The sequence below is a fragment of the Oncorhynchus masou genome, chromosome 24 (assembly GCF_036934945.1).
Source record: "Oncorhynchus masou masou isolate Uvic2021 chromosome 24, UVic_Omas_1.1, whole genome shotgun sequence".
Lineage (NCBI taxonomy): Eukaryota > Metazoa > Chordata > Actinopteri > Salmoniformes > Salmonidae > Oncorhynchus > Oncorhynchus masou.
The window spans coordinates 9791366-9810064 of record NC_088235.1 but is presented as its reverse complement, the minus strand read 5'-3'; the positions used below and the strand labels follow the sequence as shown (position 1 = coordinate 9810064).

At 47.6% G+C, this 18699-nt stretch overlaps 1 protein-coding gene across 1 annotated transcript in view; it reads right to left on the bottom strand.

Moving 5' to 3' along the window:
* Positions 1-18699, bottom strand: part of LOC135513383 (dedicator of cytokinesis protein 1-like) — a 1066221-nt gene that overhangs the window by 182728 nt on the left and 864794 nt on the right. Inside the window, 1 exon segment of the mRNA XM_064936309.1 lies at positions 3060-3161. Coding sequence (XP_064792381.1) covers positions 3060-3161 — 102 coding nt within the window.

Below are 18699 nucleotides of genomic sequence, written 5' to 3'. Positions count from 1 at the left end.
CTATATACAGGGGGTACTGGTACAGAGTCAATGTGGAGGCAATATACAGGGGGTACCGGTACAGAGTCAATGTGGAGGCTATATACAGGGGGTACTGGTACAGAGTCAATGTGGAGGCTATATACAGGGGGTACTGGTACAGAGTCAATGTGGAGGCTATATACAGGGGGTACCGGTACAGAGTCAATGTGGAGGCTATATACAGGGGGTACCGGTATAGAGTCAATGTGGAGGCTATATACAGGGGGTACCGGTACAGAGTCAATGTGGAGGCTATATACAGGGGGTACTGGTACAGAGTCAATGTGGAGGCTATATACAGGGGGTACTGGTACAGAGTCAATGTGGAGGCTATATACAGGGGGTACTGGTACAGAGTCAATGTGGAGGCTATATACAGGGGGTACTGGTACAGAGTCAATGTGGAGGCTATATACAGGGGGTACTGGTACAGAGTCAATGTGGAGGCTCTATACAGGGACCTCTGGCAGTCTCTATGGGGTTCAATTCGACTCTTTTCTCTGTATACATCAATGATGTCGCTCTTGCTGCTGGTGATTCTCTGATCCACCTCTACGCAGACGACACCATTCTGTATACTTCTGGCCCTTCTTTGGACACTGTGTTAACTAACCTCCAGACAAGCTTCAATGCCATACAACTCTCCTTCCGTGGCCTCCAACTGCTCTTAAATACAAGTAAAAGTAAATGCATGCTCTTCAACCGAAGAGAGTATTTGTTCATCGTGAACTCCTGGGATGAGTCCATCAGGGAGAGAATTTGTTTCTCGTGAACCCCTGGGATGAGTCCATCAGGGAGAGAGTTTGTTCCTGATGAAGACCTGGGATGAGTCCATCAGGGAGAGAGTTTGTTCCTCATGCAGACCTGGGATGAGTCCATCAGGGAGAGTGTTTGTTCCTCATGAAGACCTGGGATGAGTCCATCAGGGAGAGAGTTTGTTCCTGATGAAGACCTGGGATGAGTCCATCAGGGAGAGAGTTTGTTCCTCATGCAGACATGGGATGAGTCCATCAGGGAGAGAGTTTGTTCCTGATGAAGACCTGGGATGAGTCCCTCAGGGAGAGAGTTTGTTCCTCATGCAGACCTGGGATGAGTCCATTGGGGAGAGAGTTTGTTCCTGATGAAGACATGGGATGAGTCCATCAGGGAGAGAGTTTGTTCCTCATGCAGACCTGGGATGAGTCCATCAGGGAGAGAATGTGTTCCTCATGCAGACATGGGATGAGTCCCTCAGGGAGAGAATGTGTTCCTGATGAAGACCTGGGATGAGTCCATCAGGGAGAGAGTTTGTTCCTGATGCAGACATGGGATGAGTCCATCAGGGAGAGAGTTTGTTCCTCATGCAGACCTGGGATGAGTCCATCAGGGAGAGAATGTGTTCCTGATGAAGACCTGGGATGAGTCCATCAGGGAGAGAGTTTGTTCCTGATGAAGACCTGGGATGAGTCCATCGGGGAGAGAGTTTGTTCCTCATGCAGACCTGGGATGAGTCCATCAGGGAGAGAATGTGTTCCTGATGAAGACCTGGGATGAGTCCCTCAGGGAGAGAATGTGTTCCTGATGAAGACCTGGGATGAGTCCATCGGGGAGAGAGTTTGTTCCTCATGCAGACATGGGATGAGTCCCTCAGGGAGAGAGTTTGTTCCTCATGCAGACATGGGATGAGTCCCTCAGGGAGAGAGTTTGTTCCTGATGAAGACCTGGGATGAGTCCATCAGGGAGAGAGTTTGTTCCTGATGAAGACCTGGGATGAGTCCCTCAGGGAGAGAATGTGTTCCTGATGAAGACCTGGGATGAGTCCATCAGGGAGAGAGTTTGTTCCTCATGCAGACCTGGGATGAGTCCATCGGGGAGAGAGTTTGTTCCTCATGCAGACCTGGGATGAGTCCATCGGGGAGAGAGTTTGTTCCTCATGCAGACCTGGGATGAGTCCATCGGGGAGAGAGTTTGTTCCTCATGCAGACATGGGATGAGTCCATTGGGGAGAGAGTTTGTTCCTCATGCAGACCTGGGATGAGTCCCACATGGCTTACTATTTAATTCTCTCCATAGGGAAAGGAGGATACCTAGTCAGTTGTACAACTGAATGCCTTCAACTGAAATGTTGAAGGCTCCCTGCTCTACTAACCACTAGGCTTCCTGCTCTACTAACCACTAGGCTCCCTGCTCTACTAACCACTAGGCTCCCTGCTCTACTAAACACTAGGCTCCCTGCTCTACTAACCACTAGGCTCCCTGCTCTACTAACCACTAGGCTCCCTGCTCTACTAACCACTAGGCTCCCTGCTCTACTAACCACTAGGCTCCCTGCTCTACTAACCACTAGGCTCCCTGCTCTACTAACCACTAGGCTCCCTGCTCTACTAACCACTAGGCTCCCTGCTCTACTAACCACTAGGCTCCCTGCTCTACTAACCACTCGGCTCCCTGCTCTACTAACCACTAGGCTCCCTGCTCTACTAACCACTCGGCTCCCTGCTCTACTAACCACTAGGCTCCCTGCTCTACTAACCACTAGACTACCTGCAGTGCTTGTTGTATATTTAATATAACTATCATATCATCCTGGGGGCCATTTACACGGCAGCTCACAGGGAAATGTTCCACGCCTGAATCTGATTGGAGGATCCCCACCAATCAAGTTACATCAGGAAATGGGGGAATTCCAATCCATGAAAAACTGCATCAGTATCTGCATAACGATGATGGACCTATCAAATTAAAGTGTGATATTCTGGTCTGCCCACGACAACGATGGAGAGGTTGACGGTGTGATACATCATTCAGATCTAGTAGGATTGTGATAGAATAGTGATGACAGGAGAACAAATACAACGGGCTGAACAGGAGGCTTGAACTGGCCTGGGCAGGCAGAGGGGCCATCGAACTCACCTAGATTGACATGGATGGTCGTTCTATAGCCTATATTTCTATAACAGAGAGGGTAGCTTCACCACAAAGGACAGCCATGGCAAAACAGTGCAGTCTGATTTGGCTAATTGACGAGGTATAGTCAGGAAGTGAGGCGTGGAGCTCACCACAACGTCGGTCCTCATCTTGCCGAAGGTGTTGATCAGGTGAGTGTAGTGGTAGTCGTCCATCTGTCTCAGAGTAGCGGTCATGCTGGCCACGAAGCTGCCCTGTACAGAGAGAGAGACAGAGAGGGGAATGGGGAGAGAGAGAGAGAGAGAGATGGGGAGGGGGTGGAGAGAGAGAGAGGGGGATAGAGAGAGAGAGAGGGGTAGAGGGGTAGAGAGAGAGAGAGAGAGATGGGGAGGGGGTGGAGAGAGATAGGGGGATAGAGAGAGAGAGAGAGAGAGATGGGGAGGGGGAGACATATGGAGAGAGAGCGTGAGAGAGAGAGAGTTAGAGGGAGACAGAGAGATGGGGAGGGGGAGAGAGAGAGAGCGGGGGGGATATGGAGAGAGAAAGAGGGGGTGGAGAGAGAGAGGGGTAGAGAGAGAGAGATGGGGAGGGGGAGACAGATGGAGAGAGAGAGAGAGAGAGACAGAGAGAGAGAGAGAGAGAGAGAGAGAGAGAGAGAGAGAGAGAGACAGAGAGATGGGGAGGGGGAGAGAGAGAGAGAGGGAGACAGAGAGATGGGGAGGGAGAGAGAGAGGGGGATATGGAGAGAGAGAGGAGAGAAAGAGAGCGAGCGAGAAAGAGGGGGAGGGGAGAGAGAGAAAAAGAGGGAGAGAGAGAGGAGAGGAAAATATTCAATACACAATACATGGTTCATACTGTAATTGGTGTCCAGTCAAAGCAATGGCTCAATGACTGTTGTTTGTTTTGAGGAGCAGCAGGAGCAGACGGAGAGGAGGGAAATGAGCTCAATTATCAAGTCAGAGTCGAAGCTGGGCTCGCTAATAACCCTGTTGAGCTGAGACTGGGAGACAGGGAGAGAGGTCCAGCCAGAAGCCTGAGCTGAGACAGGGAGAGAGGCCCAGCCAGAAGCCTGAGCTGAGACAGGGAGAGAGGCCCAGCCAGAAGCCTGAGCTGAAACAGGGAGAGAGGCCCAGCCAGAAGCCTGAGCTGAGACAGGGGAGAGGCCCAGCCAGAAGCCTGAGCTGAGACAGGGAGAGAGGTCCAGCCAGAAGCCTGAGCTGAGACAGGAAGAGAGGCCCAGCCAGAAGCCTGAGCTGAGACAGGGAGAGAGGCCCAGCCAGAAGCCTGAGCTGAGACAGGGGAGAGAGGCCCAGCCAGAAGCCTGAGCTGAGACAGGGAGAGAGGCCCAGCCAGAAGCCTGAGCTGAGACAGGGAGAGAGGCCCAGCCAGAAGCCTGAGCTGAGACAGGGAGAGAGGCCCAGCCAGAAGCCTGAGCTGAGACAGGAAGAGAGGCCCAGCCAGAAGCCTGAGCTGAGACAGGGAGAGAGGCCCAGCCAGAAGCCTGAGCTGAGACAGGGAGAGAGGCCCAGCCAGAAGCCTGAGCTGAGACAGGGAGAGAGGCCCAGCCAGAAGCCTGAGCTGAGACAGGGAGAGAGGCCCAGCCAGAAGCCTGAGCTGAGACAGGGAGAGAGGCCCAGCCAGAAGCCTGAGCTGAGACAGGGAGAGAGGCCCAGCCAGAAGCCTGAGCTGAGACAGGGAGAGAGGCCCAGCCAGAAGTCTGAGCTGAGACAGGGAGAGAGGCCCAGCCAGAAGCCTGAGCTGAGACAGGGAGAGAGGCCCAGCCAGAAGCCTGAGCTGAGACAGGGAGAGAGGCCCAGCCAGAAGCCTGAGCTGAGACAGGGAGAGAGGCCCAGCCAGAAGCCTGAGCTGAGACAGGGAGAGAGGCCCAGCCAGAAGCCTGAGCTGAGACAGGGAGAGAGGCCCAGCCAGAAGCCTGAGCTGAGACAGGGAGAGAGGCCCAGCCAGAAGCCTGAGCTGAGACAGGGAGAGAGGCCCAGCCAGAAGCCTGAGCTGAGACAGGGAGAGAGGCCCAGCCAGAAGCCTGAGCTGAGACAGGGAGAGAGGCCCAGCCAGAAGCCTGAGCTGAGACAGGGAGAGAGGCCCAGCCAGAAGCCTGAGCTGAGACAGGGAGAGAGGCCCAGCCAGAAGCCTGAGCTGAGACAGGGAGAGAGGCCCAGCCAGAAGCCTGAGCTGAGACAGGGAGAGAGGCCCAGCCAGTCTCAGCCATTGAAGGATAACTGGGTTAGAGGAGAGTGTTTGAGACATTGGCACAATGAGATATAACTGATTGGTGTTGAAGTGTCCGGGGGAGGGTAAGAGAGAGAGGGATGGATTGGAGAAAGGATGAAGTGGAGTGAAAAATGAACATTTCTGTCTGTCGGTCGACCCTGTGAGAGGTGTGTTTCTACAGAAACCATTAAGGATTCAACGTAACGGAGGAGTACTTACTAGACAAAAGAGGAAGGGAGGGATGAAGGGTGATTCTGATAGAAGAGTCTGGTCCAGCAAGATCAGAAATAGGAGAGGTGAGAAGAGGGGTGTGGAGCCTACCAGCCTGACTGAAGGTGTCTTACAACAGGGAAGGGCTATAGAGAGTACTAGAGGGAAGGGCTATAGAGACTACAAGAGGGAAGGGTTATAGAGACTACAAGAGGGAAGGGCTATAGAGACTAGTAGAGGGAAAGGCTATAGAGACTACTAGAGGGAAGGGTTATAGAGACTAGTAGAGGGAAGGGCTATAGAGACTACAAGAGGGAAGGGCTATAGAGACTACAAGAGGGAAGGGCTATAGAAACTAGTAGAGGGAAGGGCTATAGAGACTACAAGAGGGAAGGGCTATAGAGACTAGTAGAGGGAAGGGCTATAGAGACTAGTAGAGGGAAGGGCTATAGAGACTAGTAGAGGGAAGGGTTATAGAGACTAGTAGAGGGAAGGGCTATAGAGACTAGTAGAGGGAAGGGCTATAGAGACTAGTAGAGGGAAGGGCTATAGAGACTACAAGAGGGAAGGGTTATAGAGACTACACGAGGGAAGGGCTATAGAGACTAGTAGAGGGAAGGGCTATAGAGACTACTAGAGGGAAGGGCTATAGAGACTACTAGAGGGAAGGGCTATAGAGACTACAAGAGGGAAGGGCTATAGAGACTAGTAGAGGGAAGGGCTATAGAGACTACAAGAGGGAAGGGTTATAGAGACTACAAGAGGGAAGGGCTATAGAGACTAGTAGAGGGAAGGGCTATAGAGACTAGTAGAGGGAAGGGCTATAGAGACTAGTAGAGGGAAGTGCTATAGAGACTACAAGAGGGAAGGGCTATAGAGACTAGTAGAGGGAAGAGCTATAGAGACTAGTAGAGGGAAGGGCTATAGATACTACAAGAGGGAAGGGCTATAGAGACTAGTAGAGGGAAGGGCTATAGAGACTACTAGAGGGAAGGGCTATAGAGACTACAAGAGGGAAGGGCTATAGAGACTAGTAGAGGGAAGGGCTATAGAGACTAGTAGAGGGAAGGGCTATAGAGACTACAAGAGGGAAGGGCTATAGAGACTAGTAGAGGGAAGGGCTATAGAGACTAGTAGAGGGAAGGGCTATAGAGACTACAAGAGGGAAGGGCTATAGAGACTACAAGAGGGAAGGGTTATAGAGACTACAAGAGGGAAGGGCTATAGAGACTAGTAGAGGGAAGGGTTATAGAGACTAGTAGAGGGAAGGGCTATAGAGACTACAAGGGGGAAGGGCTATAGAGACTACTTAGAGGGAAGGGCTATAGAGACTACAAGGGGGAAGGGCTATAGAGACTACTTAGAGGGAAGGGCTATAGAGACTACAAGAGGGAAGGGTTATAGAGACTACAAGAGGGAAGGGCTATAGAGACTAGTAGAGGGAAGGGTTATAGAGACTAGTAGATGGAAGGGCTATAGAGACTACAAGAGGGAAGGGCTATAGAGACTAGTAGAGGGAAGGGCTATAGAGACTAGTAGAGGGAAGGGCTATAGAGACTAGTAGAGGGAAGGGTTATAGAGACTACTAGAGGGAAGGGCTATAGAGACTACAAGAGGGAAGGGCTATAGAGACTAGTAGAGGGAAGGGCTATAGAGACTACAAGAGGGAAGGGTTATAGAGACTACAAGAGGGAAGGGCTATAGAGACTAGTAGAGGGAAGGGCTATAGAGACTAGTAGAGGGAAGGGCTATAGAGACTAGTAGAGGGAAGGGCTATAGAGACTACAAGAGGGAAGGGCTATAGAGACTAGTAGAGGGAAGGGCTATAGAGACTAGTAGAGGGAAGGGCTATAGAGACTACAAGAGGGAAGGGCTATAGAGACTAGTAGAGGGAAGGGCTATAGAGACTACTAGAGGGAAGGGCTATAGAGACTACAAGAGGGAAGGGCTATAGAGACTAGTAGAGGGAAGGGGTATAGAGACTATAAGAGGGAAGGGATATAGAGACTACAAGAGGGAAGGGCTATAGAGACTACAAGAGTGAAGGGCTATAGATACTACAAGAGTGAAGGGATATAGAGAAAACAAGAGGGAAGGGATATAGAGACTACAAGAGGGAAGGGTTATAGAGACTACAAGAGGGAAGGGTTATATAGACTACAAGAGGGAAGGGCTATAGAGACTACAAGAGTGAAGGGCTATAGATACTATAAGAGGGAAGGGCTATAGAGACTACACGAGGGAAGGGTTATAGAGACTACAAGAGGGAAGGGTTATAGAGACTACAAGAGGGAAGGGCTATAGAGAATACAAGAGGGAAGGGCTATAGAGAATACAAGAGGGAAGGTTATAGAGACTACAAGAGGGAAGGGATATAGAGACTACAAGAGGGAAGGGGTATAGAGACTACAAGAGGGAAGGGCTATATAGACTACAAGAGGGAAGGGTTATAGAGACTACAAGAGGGAAGGGCTATAGAGACTACAAGAGGGAAGGGTTATAGAGACTAGTAGAGGGAAGGGCTATAGAGACTACAAGAGGGAAGGGTTATAGAGACTACAAGAGGGAAGGGCTATAGAGACTACAAGAGGGAAGGGTTATAGAGACTACAAGAGGGAAGGGTTATAGAGACTACACGAGGGAAGGGTTATGGAGACTACAAGAGGGAAGGGTTATGGAGACTACAAGAGGGAAGGGTTATAGAGACTACAAGAGGGAAGGGTTATAGAGACTACAAGAGGGAAGGGCTATAGAGACTACAAGAGGGAAGGGTTATAGAGACTACAAGAGGGAAGGGTTATAGAGACTACACGAGGGAAGGGTTATGGAGACTACAAGAGGGAAGGGTTATGGAGACTACAAGAGGGAAGGGTTATAGAGACTACAAGAGGGAAGGGTTATAGAGACTACAAGAGGGAAGTGCTATGGAGACTACAAGAGGGACTGATATGTGTTAGATTGGAGCAGGATGGTCATAGGAGAACAACGGTGAGAGGAACAGTAAACATGAACATGAAATGGACTGTAATTTCTACGATCTTTAGCCCTGGATCTACAGTCTGAACCACGGTGTTCATCAATAACTACTGTATTATCAGTTTAACTACACTGGGGGACTGATAGCACACTGTACCCCTACTGTATTATCAGCCCATTCATTTTGATTGGCTGTATCAACTACCTGACCTGATCTACGACTACACAACTGTACACCAATACCCAGAAAACAACTAGAGAGACTAGTAGAGGGAAGGGTTATAGATCTACAACTACACACCGATACCCAGAAAACAACTATAGAGACTAGTAGAGGAAAGGGTTATAGATCTACAACTACACACCAATACCCAGAAAACAACTAGAGAGACTAGTAGAGGGAAGGGTTATAGATCTACAACTACACACCAATACCCAGAAAACAACTAGAGAGACTAGTAGAGGGAAGGGTTATAGATCTACAACTACACACCAATACCCAGAAAACAACTAGAGAGACTAGTAGAGGGAAGGGTTATAGATCTACAACTACACACCAATACCCAGAAAACAACTAGAGAGACTAGTAGAGGGAAGGGTTATAGATCTACAACTACACAACTGTACACCAATACCCAGAAAACAACAACAACAATAATCAAAAGACATTCGGAAAATTCTAGAAATGTTTTTTTCTTAGAGAAGACCCCCAACCATCCCCCTAGAGAAGCCCCCCATCCCAACCATGCCCCCTAGAGAAGCCCCCCGCCCCCAACCATCCCCCCTAGAGGAGCCCCCCAACCATCCCCCTAGAGAAGCCCCCCATCCCAACCATGCCCCCTAGAGAAGCTCCCCATCCCAACCATGCCCCCTAGAGAAGCTCCCCATCCCAACCATGCCCCCTAGAGAAGCCCCCGCCGCCCCCAACCATGCCCCCTAGAGGAGCCCCCCAACCATCCCCCCTAGAGAAGCCCCCATCCCAACCATGCCCCCTAGAGAAGCTCCCCATCCCAACCATGCCCCCTAGAGAAGCTCCCCATCCCAACCATGCCCCCTAGAGAAGCCCCCCCGCCCCCAACCATGCCCCCTAGAGGAGCCCCCCAACCATCCCCCTAGAGAAGCCCCCCAACCATCCCCCCTAGAGGAGCCCCCCAACCATCCCCCTAGAGAAGCCCCCCCCAACCATCCCCCTAGATAATCCCCCCAACCACCCCCTAGAGAAGCCCCCTCCAAACCATCCCCCTAGAGAAGCCCCCCTCCCAACCATCCCCCCTAGAGGAGCCCCCCAACCATCCCCCTAGAGAAGCCACCCCCCAACCATCCCCCTAGAGAAGCCCCCCTCCCAACCATCCCCCCTAGAGGAGCCCCCCAACCATCCCCCTAGAGAAGCCACCCCCAACCATCCCCCTAGAAGCCCCCCGCCCCCCAACCATCCCCCTAGAGGAGCCCCCCAACCATCCCCCCTAGAAGCTCCCCCCAACCATCCCCCTAGAGAAGCTCCCCCAACCATCCCCCTAGAGAAGCCCCCCAACCATCCCCCCTAGAGAAGCCCCCCCATCATCCCCCCTAGAGAAGCTCCCCCCAACCATCCCCCTAGAGAAGCCCCCTCCCAACCATCCCCCCTAGAGAAGCCCCCCTCCCAACCATCCCCCTAGAGAAGCCACCCCCTTGTATAAATGCTGACATCTCAAACACAGCTTGAAAAAAAGAGAATTGACATAAAGGTGAACCTGAATGAACACAATGTGCACGAGAACACATGAGCCATGATAAGGTGTTGAGGTGTTGATAAGCCTTCAGACAGACACCATGTTACAGCTGTCTGGAACGAAGCCCGACCTCAGAGACACGGTCCGTCAACATCTAACCACTTAGTAGAGGGCAAAATCAGCATATTTCACCTTTCTGGTGACACAAACACATCCTTGATAAATAGATTCTTCTTCGTTACATTTTTTAACATTTTTATACATGGACTAGGAAATGGCACCCTCCTTCCCTATGTAAGTGCACTACTTTTGACCAGAACCCTTTGTAGTGCACTACTTTTGACCATAACCCTTTGTAGTGCACTACTTTTGACCAGAACCCTTTGTAGTGCACTACTTTTGACCAGAACCCTATGTAGTTCACTACTTTGACCAGAACCCTATGTAGTGCATTACTTTTGACCAGAACCCTATGTAGTGCACCGTGTAGGGAATAGGGTGCCATTTGGGACACAGCCCCAGGATATTAATATTCAGAGATCATAACAGTCAAGGGAGACATTTTTTATTTTAATACATTTATTTTTTTATTTAATTTAACTAGGCAAGTCAGTTAAGAACAAATTCTTACTTTCAATGACGGTCTAGCAGGGAACAGTGGGTTAACTGCTTTGTTCAGAGGGCAGAACGACAGATCTTTACCTTGTCAGCTTGGGGATTCGATCATGCAACCTTTCGGTTACTAGTCCAATGCTCTAACCACTAGGCTACCTGCCTCTCACCACTAGGCTACCCGCCTCTCACCACTAGGCTACCCGCCTCTCACCACTAGGCTACCCGCCTCTCACCACTAGGCTACCCGCCTCTCACCACTAGGCTACCCGCCTCTCACCACTAGGCTACCCGCCTCTCACCACTAGGCTACCCGCCTCTCACCACTAGGCTACCTGCCTCTCACCACTAGGCTACCTGCCTCTCACCACTAGGCTACCTGCCTCTCACCACTAGGCTACCTGCCTCTAGCCTGGAGAGATAACACAGATGTACCTTCCCTGGTCTCCTGTCTCTACAGCCTGAGAACGGAGACCAATTAGACTAGGCTTGATTAGAAAGGAGTCTGAACGGATGCTCCTCATTCACGTCCTTCCTTTCCTAACCACTGAACAAAGGATCCCATTACTTGAGAGCAGGGGCAGATTAAGGAAGAGAGAGGGGGTAGAGAGGGAGAAAACAGGAGGAGGAAACGGAAGAGGGAACTCAGTAAAACAATAGTAATGGCCCAGCTGTCTGTCTCTCTAAATTGCTGTGCTACAACAGAACAGTAAATTATTCCCCATGGGAATAGAGCAGATTACTCTAGCAGAGACTAGATTATTCCCCATGGGAATAGAGCAGATTACTCTAGCACAGACTAGATTATTCCCCATGGGAATAGAGCAGATTACTCTAGCACAGACTAGATTATTCCCCATGGGAATAGAGCAGATTACTATAGCACAGACTAGATTATTCCCCATGGGAATAGAGCAGATTACTCTAGCACAGACTAGATTATTCCCCATGGGAATAGAGCAGATTACTCTAGCACAAACTAGATTATTCCTCATGGGAATAGAGCAGATTACTCTAGCAGAGACTAGATTATTCCCCATGGGAATAGAGCAGATTACTCTAGCAGAGACTAGATTATTCCCCATGGGAATAGAGCAGATTACTCTAGCACAGACTAGATTATTCCCCATGGGAATAGAGCAGATTACTCTAGCAGAGACTAGATTATTCCCCATGGGAATAGAGCAGATTACTCTAGCACAGACTAGATTATTCCCCATGGGAATAGAGCAGATTACTCTAGCAGAGACTAGATTATTCCCCATGGGAATAGAGCAGATTACTCTAGCACAGACTAGATTATTCCCCATGGGAATAGAGCAGATTACTCTAGCACAGACTAGATTATTCCCCATGGGAATAGAGCAGATTACTCTAGCACAGACTAGATTATTCCCCATGGGAATAGAGCAGATTACTCTAGCACAGACTAGATTATTCCCCATGGGAATAGAGCAGATTACTCTAGCACAGACTAGATTATTCCCCATGGGAATAGAGCAGATTACTCTAGCACAGACTAGATTATTCCCCATGGGAATAGAGCAGATTACTCTAGCACAAACTAGATTATTCCTCATGGGAATAGAGCAGATTACTCTAGCACAGACTAGATTATTCCCCATGGGAATAGAGCAGATTACTCTAGCGCAGACTAGATTATTCCCAATGGGAATAGAGCAGATTACTCTAGCACAGACTAGATTATTCCCCATGGGAATAGAGCAGATTACTCTAGCACAGACTAGATTATTCCCCATGGGAATAGAGCAGATTACTCTAGCACAGACTAGATTATTCCTCATGGGAATAGAGCAGATTACTCTAGCACAGACTAGATTATTCCCCATGGGAATAGAGCAGATTACTCTAGCACAGACTAGATTATTCCCCATGGGAATAGAGCAAATTACTCTAGCACAGACTAGATTATTCCCCATGGGAATAGAGCAGATTACTCTAGCACAGACTAGATTATTCCCCATGGGAATAGAGCAGATTACTCTAGCACAGACTAGATTATTCCCCATGGGAATAGAGCAGATTACTCTAGCACAGAGTAGATTATTCCCCATGGGAATAGAGCAGATTACTCTAGCACAGAGTAGATTATTCCCCATGGGAATAGAGCAGATTACTCTAGCACAGAGTAGATTATTCCCCATGGGAATAGAGCAGATTACTCTAGCACAGACTAGATTATTCCCCATGGGAATAGAGCAGATTACTCTAGCACAGACTAGATTATTAATCTAGCACAGATTATATAATATTATTCCCCAAGGTAATGAAACAGATTAATCTAGGACAGATTAGAGACGATTCCCCAAGGTAATGAAACAGATTAATCTAGCACAGATTATATAATATTATTCCCCAAGGTAATAAAACAGATTAATCTAGCACAGATTATATAATATTATTCCCCAAGGTAATAAAACAGATTAATCTAGCACAGATTAGAGACGATTCCCCAAGGCAATAAAACAGATTAATCTAGCACAGATTATATAATATTATTCCCCAAGGTAATAAAACAGATTAATCTAGCACAGATTATATAATATCATTCCCCAAGGTAATGAAATAGATTAATCTAGCACAGATTATATAATATTATTCCCCAAGGTAATGAAACAGATGAATCCCTCATTAATATGCTGGCGGACAGATTTGAATGATCCTTAAAAGGGCCAATCTGCAGATGCTCCATCCATACATAATTCAATGATATATACCCATTGATGGTTGAATAATATAATTTATGAATACCTCATGAGTTTAGTTCAACTGTCACACTCCATCAGAACCCCAAAATATCAGTTTTTTTTGTAAACGGCAATATTTGTAAACATTGTAAACAAAACAGTGTATAGACTCAAAACATAAAACGATCGTTTGGGTTGTCAAGTCGTTGCATCCATCACTCTTGTCTGTGAATTTGAGAGTGTCTACGTGTCTCCATGTCCATCCCTTAGCATTTGTTTTTTACCAAAACAGAGGCAGGTACGTTGTTAATGTTTAAACTGTGGATCTGATCTACTATAGACCAGATGGCACCCTATTCCCTATATAGTGCACTACTATAGACCAGATGGCACCCTATTCCATATAATCCCTATATAGTGCAGTACTGTAGACCAGATGGCACCCTATTCCCTATATAGTGCACTACTATAGACCCGATGGCACAATAATCCCTATATAGTGCACTACTATAGACCAGATGGCACCCTATTCCCTATATAGTGCACTACTATAGACCAGATGGCACCCTATTCCCTATATAGTGCACTACTATAGAACAGATGGCACACTAATCCCTATATAGTGCACTACTATAGACCAGATGGCACCCTATTCCCTATATAGTGCACTACTATAGAACAGATGGCACACTAATCCCTATATAGTGCACTACTATAGACCAGATGGCACACTAATCCCTATATAGTGCACTACTATAGACCAGATGGCACACTAATCCCTATATAGTGCACTACTATAGACCAGATTGCACCCTATTCCCTGTATAGTGCACTACTATAGACCAGAGCCCATAGGGAGCCATTGGGGAAGAAGCCATCCCATCTGTTCTCCACACCTCTCTGTTGAGATGTTCTTGTGCAGAGTAATGTGTGTATAACACCTCCTCGCCGAAAAGGGAGCAAGACCTCTGAACAACAATTAGTCTACAATTAAATGTAAAAAATGATTTGAGAACACAGTGTACCTGTTTTTGCAGGTAAACAAGACACCGATGGGGCACTAATGGAAAAGTTACGTCCGGAGTGCTGTCTCGAGGTATTGACTTGTACATTTTTGTCAGGAATTTGATGCGTACATCTATACAGTCTCAATCCTCTGTGTGTGTTTTAACTCCTCTAGACTGTCTCCAGTGAGAACTAAAGAGGGTGCCCTCACAGACTCACAGACGCTAGGGGTTGACCCCGTTCGGACGACAGGCTGTTGGTCGACACTATTTTATTTAGTCCAGCAGTAGAAAATATAGATAGATAGATAGATAGATAGATAGATAGAGAGAGAGAGAGAGAGAGAGAGAGAGAGAGAGAGAGAGAGAGAGAGAGAGAGAGAGAGAGAGAGAGAGAGAGAGAGAGAGAGAGAGAGAGAGAGAGAGAGAGAGAGAGAGAGAGAGAGAGAGAGAGAGAGAGAGAGAGAGAGAGAGAGAGAGAGAGAGAGAGACAGAGACAGAGACAGAGACAGAGAGATAGAGACAGAGAGATAGATAGATAGATAGATAGATAGATAGATAGATAGATAGATAGATAGATAGATAGATAGATAGATAGATAGATAGATATCTGTTATGGCACACGAGACACCTGTCTGATTCACGCCTGTCTCAGTGGACTAATCCATTATAGAGGTCTGTCTCAGTGGACTAATCCATTATAGAGACCTGTCTCAGTGGACTAATCCATTATAGAGACCTGTCTCAGTGGACTAATCCATTATAGAGGTCTGTCTCAGTGGACTAATCCATTATAGAGACCTGTCTCAGTGGACTAATCCATTATAGAGACCTGTCTCAGTGGACTAATCCATTAAGGAGACCTGTCTCAGTGGACTAGTCCATTGTGTTGGCTGCGGGGGTGGCACACCAGTATCACTAGTAGTACATTGACCGTTAATTACCATAATTTATAATCTACAATGTTTGATTGGTTACTGTAATATCTGTTAACACAGTCAATATATTATTATTACAGTCTTCCGTTGTTGGAGTGGACGCGTTGTTTGCAGAGCGCACAACCTACTGTAGGCTACAACGTTTTGGTTTATGGCCTGTTTACGAGTTGTCAATATATTCATTGATTTGCAGGCCAATAAATGGAGGCCTGTAAATGGAGACCTGTAAATGGAGCCTGTAAATGGAGGCCTGTAAATGGAGGCCTGTAAATGGAGGCCTGTAAATGGAGGCCTGTAAATGGAGGCCTGTAAATGGAGGCCTGTAAATGGAGGCCTGTAAATGGAGGCCTGTAAATGGAGCCTGTAAATGGAGCCTGTAAATGGAGGCCTGTAAATGGAGCCTGTAAATGGAGGCCTGTAAATGGAGGCCTGTAAATGGAGGCCTGTAAATGGAGGCCTGTAAATGGAGGCCCTATAAATGGAGGCCCTATAAATGGAGGCCTGTAAATGGAGGCCTGTAAATGGAGGCATGTAAATGGAGACCTGTAAATGGAGGCCTGTAAATGGAGGCCTGTAAATGGAGGCCCTATAAATGGAGGCCCTATAAATGGAGGCCTGTAAATGGAGGCATGTAAATGGAGGCCTGTAAATGGAGGCCTATAAATATACCTATAAATGGAGGCCAATAAATGGAGGCCTATAAATGGAGGCCTGTAAATGGATGCCTGTAAATGGAGCCCTATACATAGAGGCCTGTAAATGGAGGCCTATAAATGGAGGCCTATAAATGGAGGCCAATAAATGGAGGCCTATAAATGGAGGCCTGTAAATGGAAGCCTATAAATTGAGGCCTGTAAATGGAGTCCTGTATATGGAGCCCTATCAATGGAGGCCTATAAATAGACCTGTAAATGGAGGCCTGTAAATGGAGGCCAGTAAATGGAGGCCTGTAAATGGAGGCCTGTAAATGGAGCCCTATAAATGGAGGCCTGTAAATGGAGGCCTGTAAATGGAGCCCTATAAATGGAGGCCAGTAAATGGAGGCCTGTAAATGGAGACCTGTAAATGGAGGCCTGTAAATGGAGGCCTGTAAATGGAGGCCTATAAATAGACCTGTAAATGGAGGCCTGTAAATGGAGCCCTGTAAATGGAGGCCTGTAAATGGAGGCCTGTAAATGGAGGCCTGTAAATGGAGGCATGTAAATGGAGGCCTGTAAATGGAGGCCTGTAAATGGAGGCCTATAAATGGAGGTCTGTAAATGGAGGCCTATAAATGGAGCCCTATAAATGGAGGCCTGTAAATGGAGGCCTGTAAATGGAGACCTGTAAATGGAGGCCTGTAAATGGAGGCCTGTAAATGGAGCCCTATAAATGGAGGCCTGTAAATGGAGGCCTGTAAATGGAGACCTGTAAATGGAGGCCTGTAAATGGAGGCCTGTAAATGGAGGCCTGTAAATGGAGGCCTATAAATAGACCTGTAAATGGAGGCCTGTAAATGGAGCCCTGTAAATGGAGGCCTGTAAATGGAGGCCTGTAAATGGAGGCCTGTAAATGGAGGCCTGTAAATGGAGAACTGTAAATGGAGGCCTATAAATGGAGGCCTGTAAATGGAGCCCTATAAATAGACCTATAAATGGAGGCCTGTAAATGGAGGCCTGTAAATGGAGGCCTGTAAATGGAGGCCTGTAAATGGAGGCCTGTAAATGGAGGCCTGTAAATGGAGGCCTGTAAATTGAGGCCTGTAAATGGAGGCCTGTAAATGGAGGTCTGTAAATGGAGGTCTGTAAATGGAGGTCTGTAAATGGAGGCCTGTAAATGTGTCCATCTGGGGATGTGACACTGTTTCTGAATGTCTTAACTCAACATCACCGTGGAACTTCTCAAAGTCATTTGTTCTTTGCCACAAACAGCTAAGTAAACAAAGTCTGTTTTTATACATCCGTTGAGAATGACAATCGTTCCTCAACGTGGCTTATTGGAAAAATCTTCCCCCTTTCCTTTCAACAACGACTCAGCGTGAAAGGAGAACGTTATGCTCTGATCCGAGGGAAACGTCATACTATAGGCCAACCTGATTACTTCTTAACCCTTGAGCAAATAGTCTACAGCTGTGTCTGTCTGTACGGAGCTCAATGACGCAGGGAACTCTCTAAGGGACCAGAATATTTTATACAATGTTGTAAGTTTGCTAACGTGATGAGGCTCGGATCGAGTTAATAGTTGATACGATGTTTCAAGATCCTTGCAGACAGGCCATGCGTAGCCAATGTGATTTATAGGAATTTTTATTTATTTTTAAATCAGGATAAATTCTACCTTTAGGCTGCAAATGTTTTTATTTGTTGGTTAATGTAGGCTATTTGTACATATTGCTAATAGAAGTTACTTTTACATTTGTATCAGTTTAATTAAGATATAAATTTGATTAACCACATGACATTGATTTTGAGATATGAAGACTTCCTTATAAATTAAATTCTCTCTTAGGTGTTTTTAGTCAGGGACAGCCCAAACACACCCTTCTTAGGTGTTGTTGTTAGTCAGAGACAGCCCTAACACATCCTCTCAGGTGTTGTTAGTCAGGGACAGCCCAAACACATCCTCTCAGGTGTTGTTAGTCAGGGACAGCCCTAAAACATCCTCTCAGGTGTTTTTAGTCAGGGACAGCCCTAACACACCCTTCTTAGGTGTTGTTGTTAGTCAGAGACAGCCCTAACACACCCTTCTTAGGTGTTGTTGTTAGTCAGAGACAGCCCTAACACACCCTTCTTAGGTGTTGTTGTTAGTCAGGGACAGCCCTAACACACCCTTCTTAGGTGTTGTTGTTAGTCAGAGACAGCCCTAACACACCCTTCTTAGGTGTTGTTGTTAGTCAGGGACAGCCCTAACACACCCTTCTTAGGTGTTGTTGTTAGTCAGAGACAGCCCTAAAACACCCTTCTTAGGTGTTGTTGTTAGTCAGGGACAGCCCTAACACATCCTCTCAGGTGTTGTTAGTCAGGGACAGCCCTAACACATCCTCTCAGGTGTTGTTAGTCAGGGACAGCCCTAACACATCCTCTCAGGTGTTGTTAGTCAGGGACAGCCCTAACACATCCTCTCAGGTGTTGTTAGTCAGGGACAGCCCTAACACATCCTCTCAGGTGTTGTTAGTCAGGGACAGCCCTAACACACCCTCTCAGGTGTTGTCAGTCAGGGACAGCCCTAACACATCCTCTCAGGTGTTGTTAGTCAGGGACAGCCCTAACACATCCTCTCAGGTGTTGTTGTTAGTCAGGGACAGCCCTAACACACCCTCTCAGGTGTTGTCAGTCAGGGACAGCCCTAACACATCCTCTCAGGTGTTGTTAGTCAGGGACAGCCCTAACACACCCTCTCAGGTGTTGTCAGTCAGGGACAGCCCTAA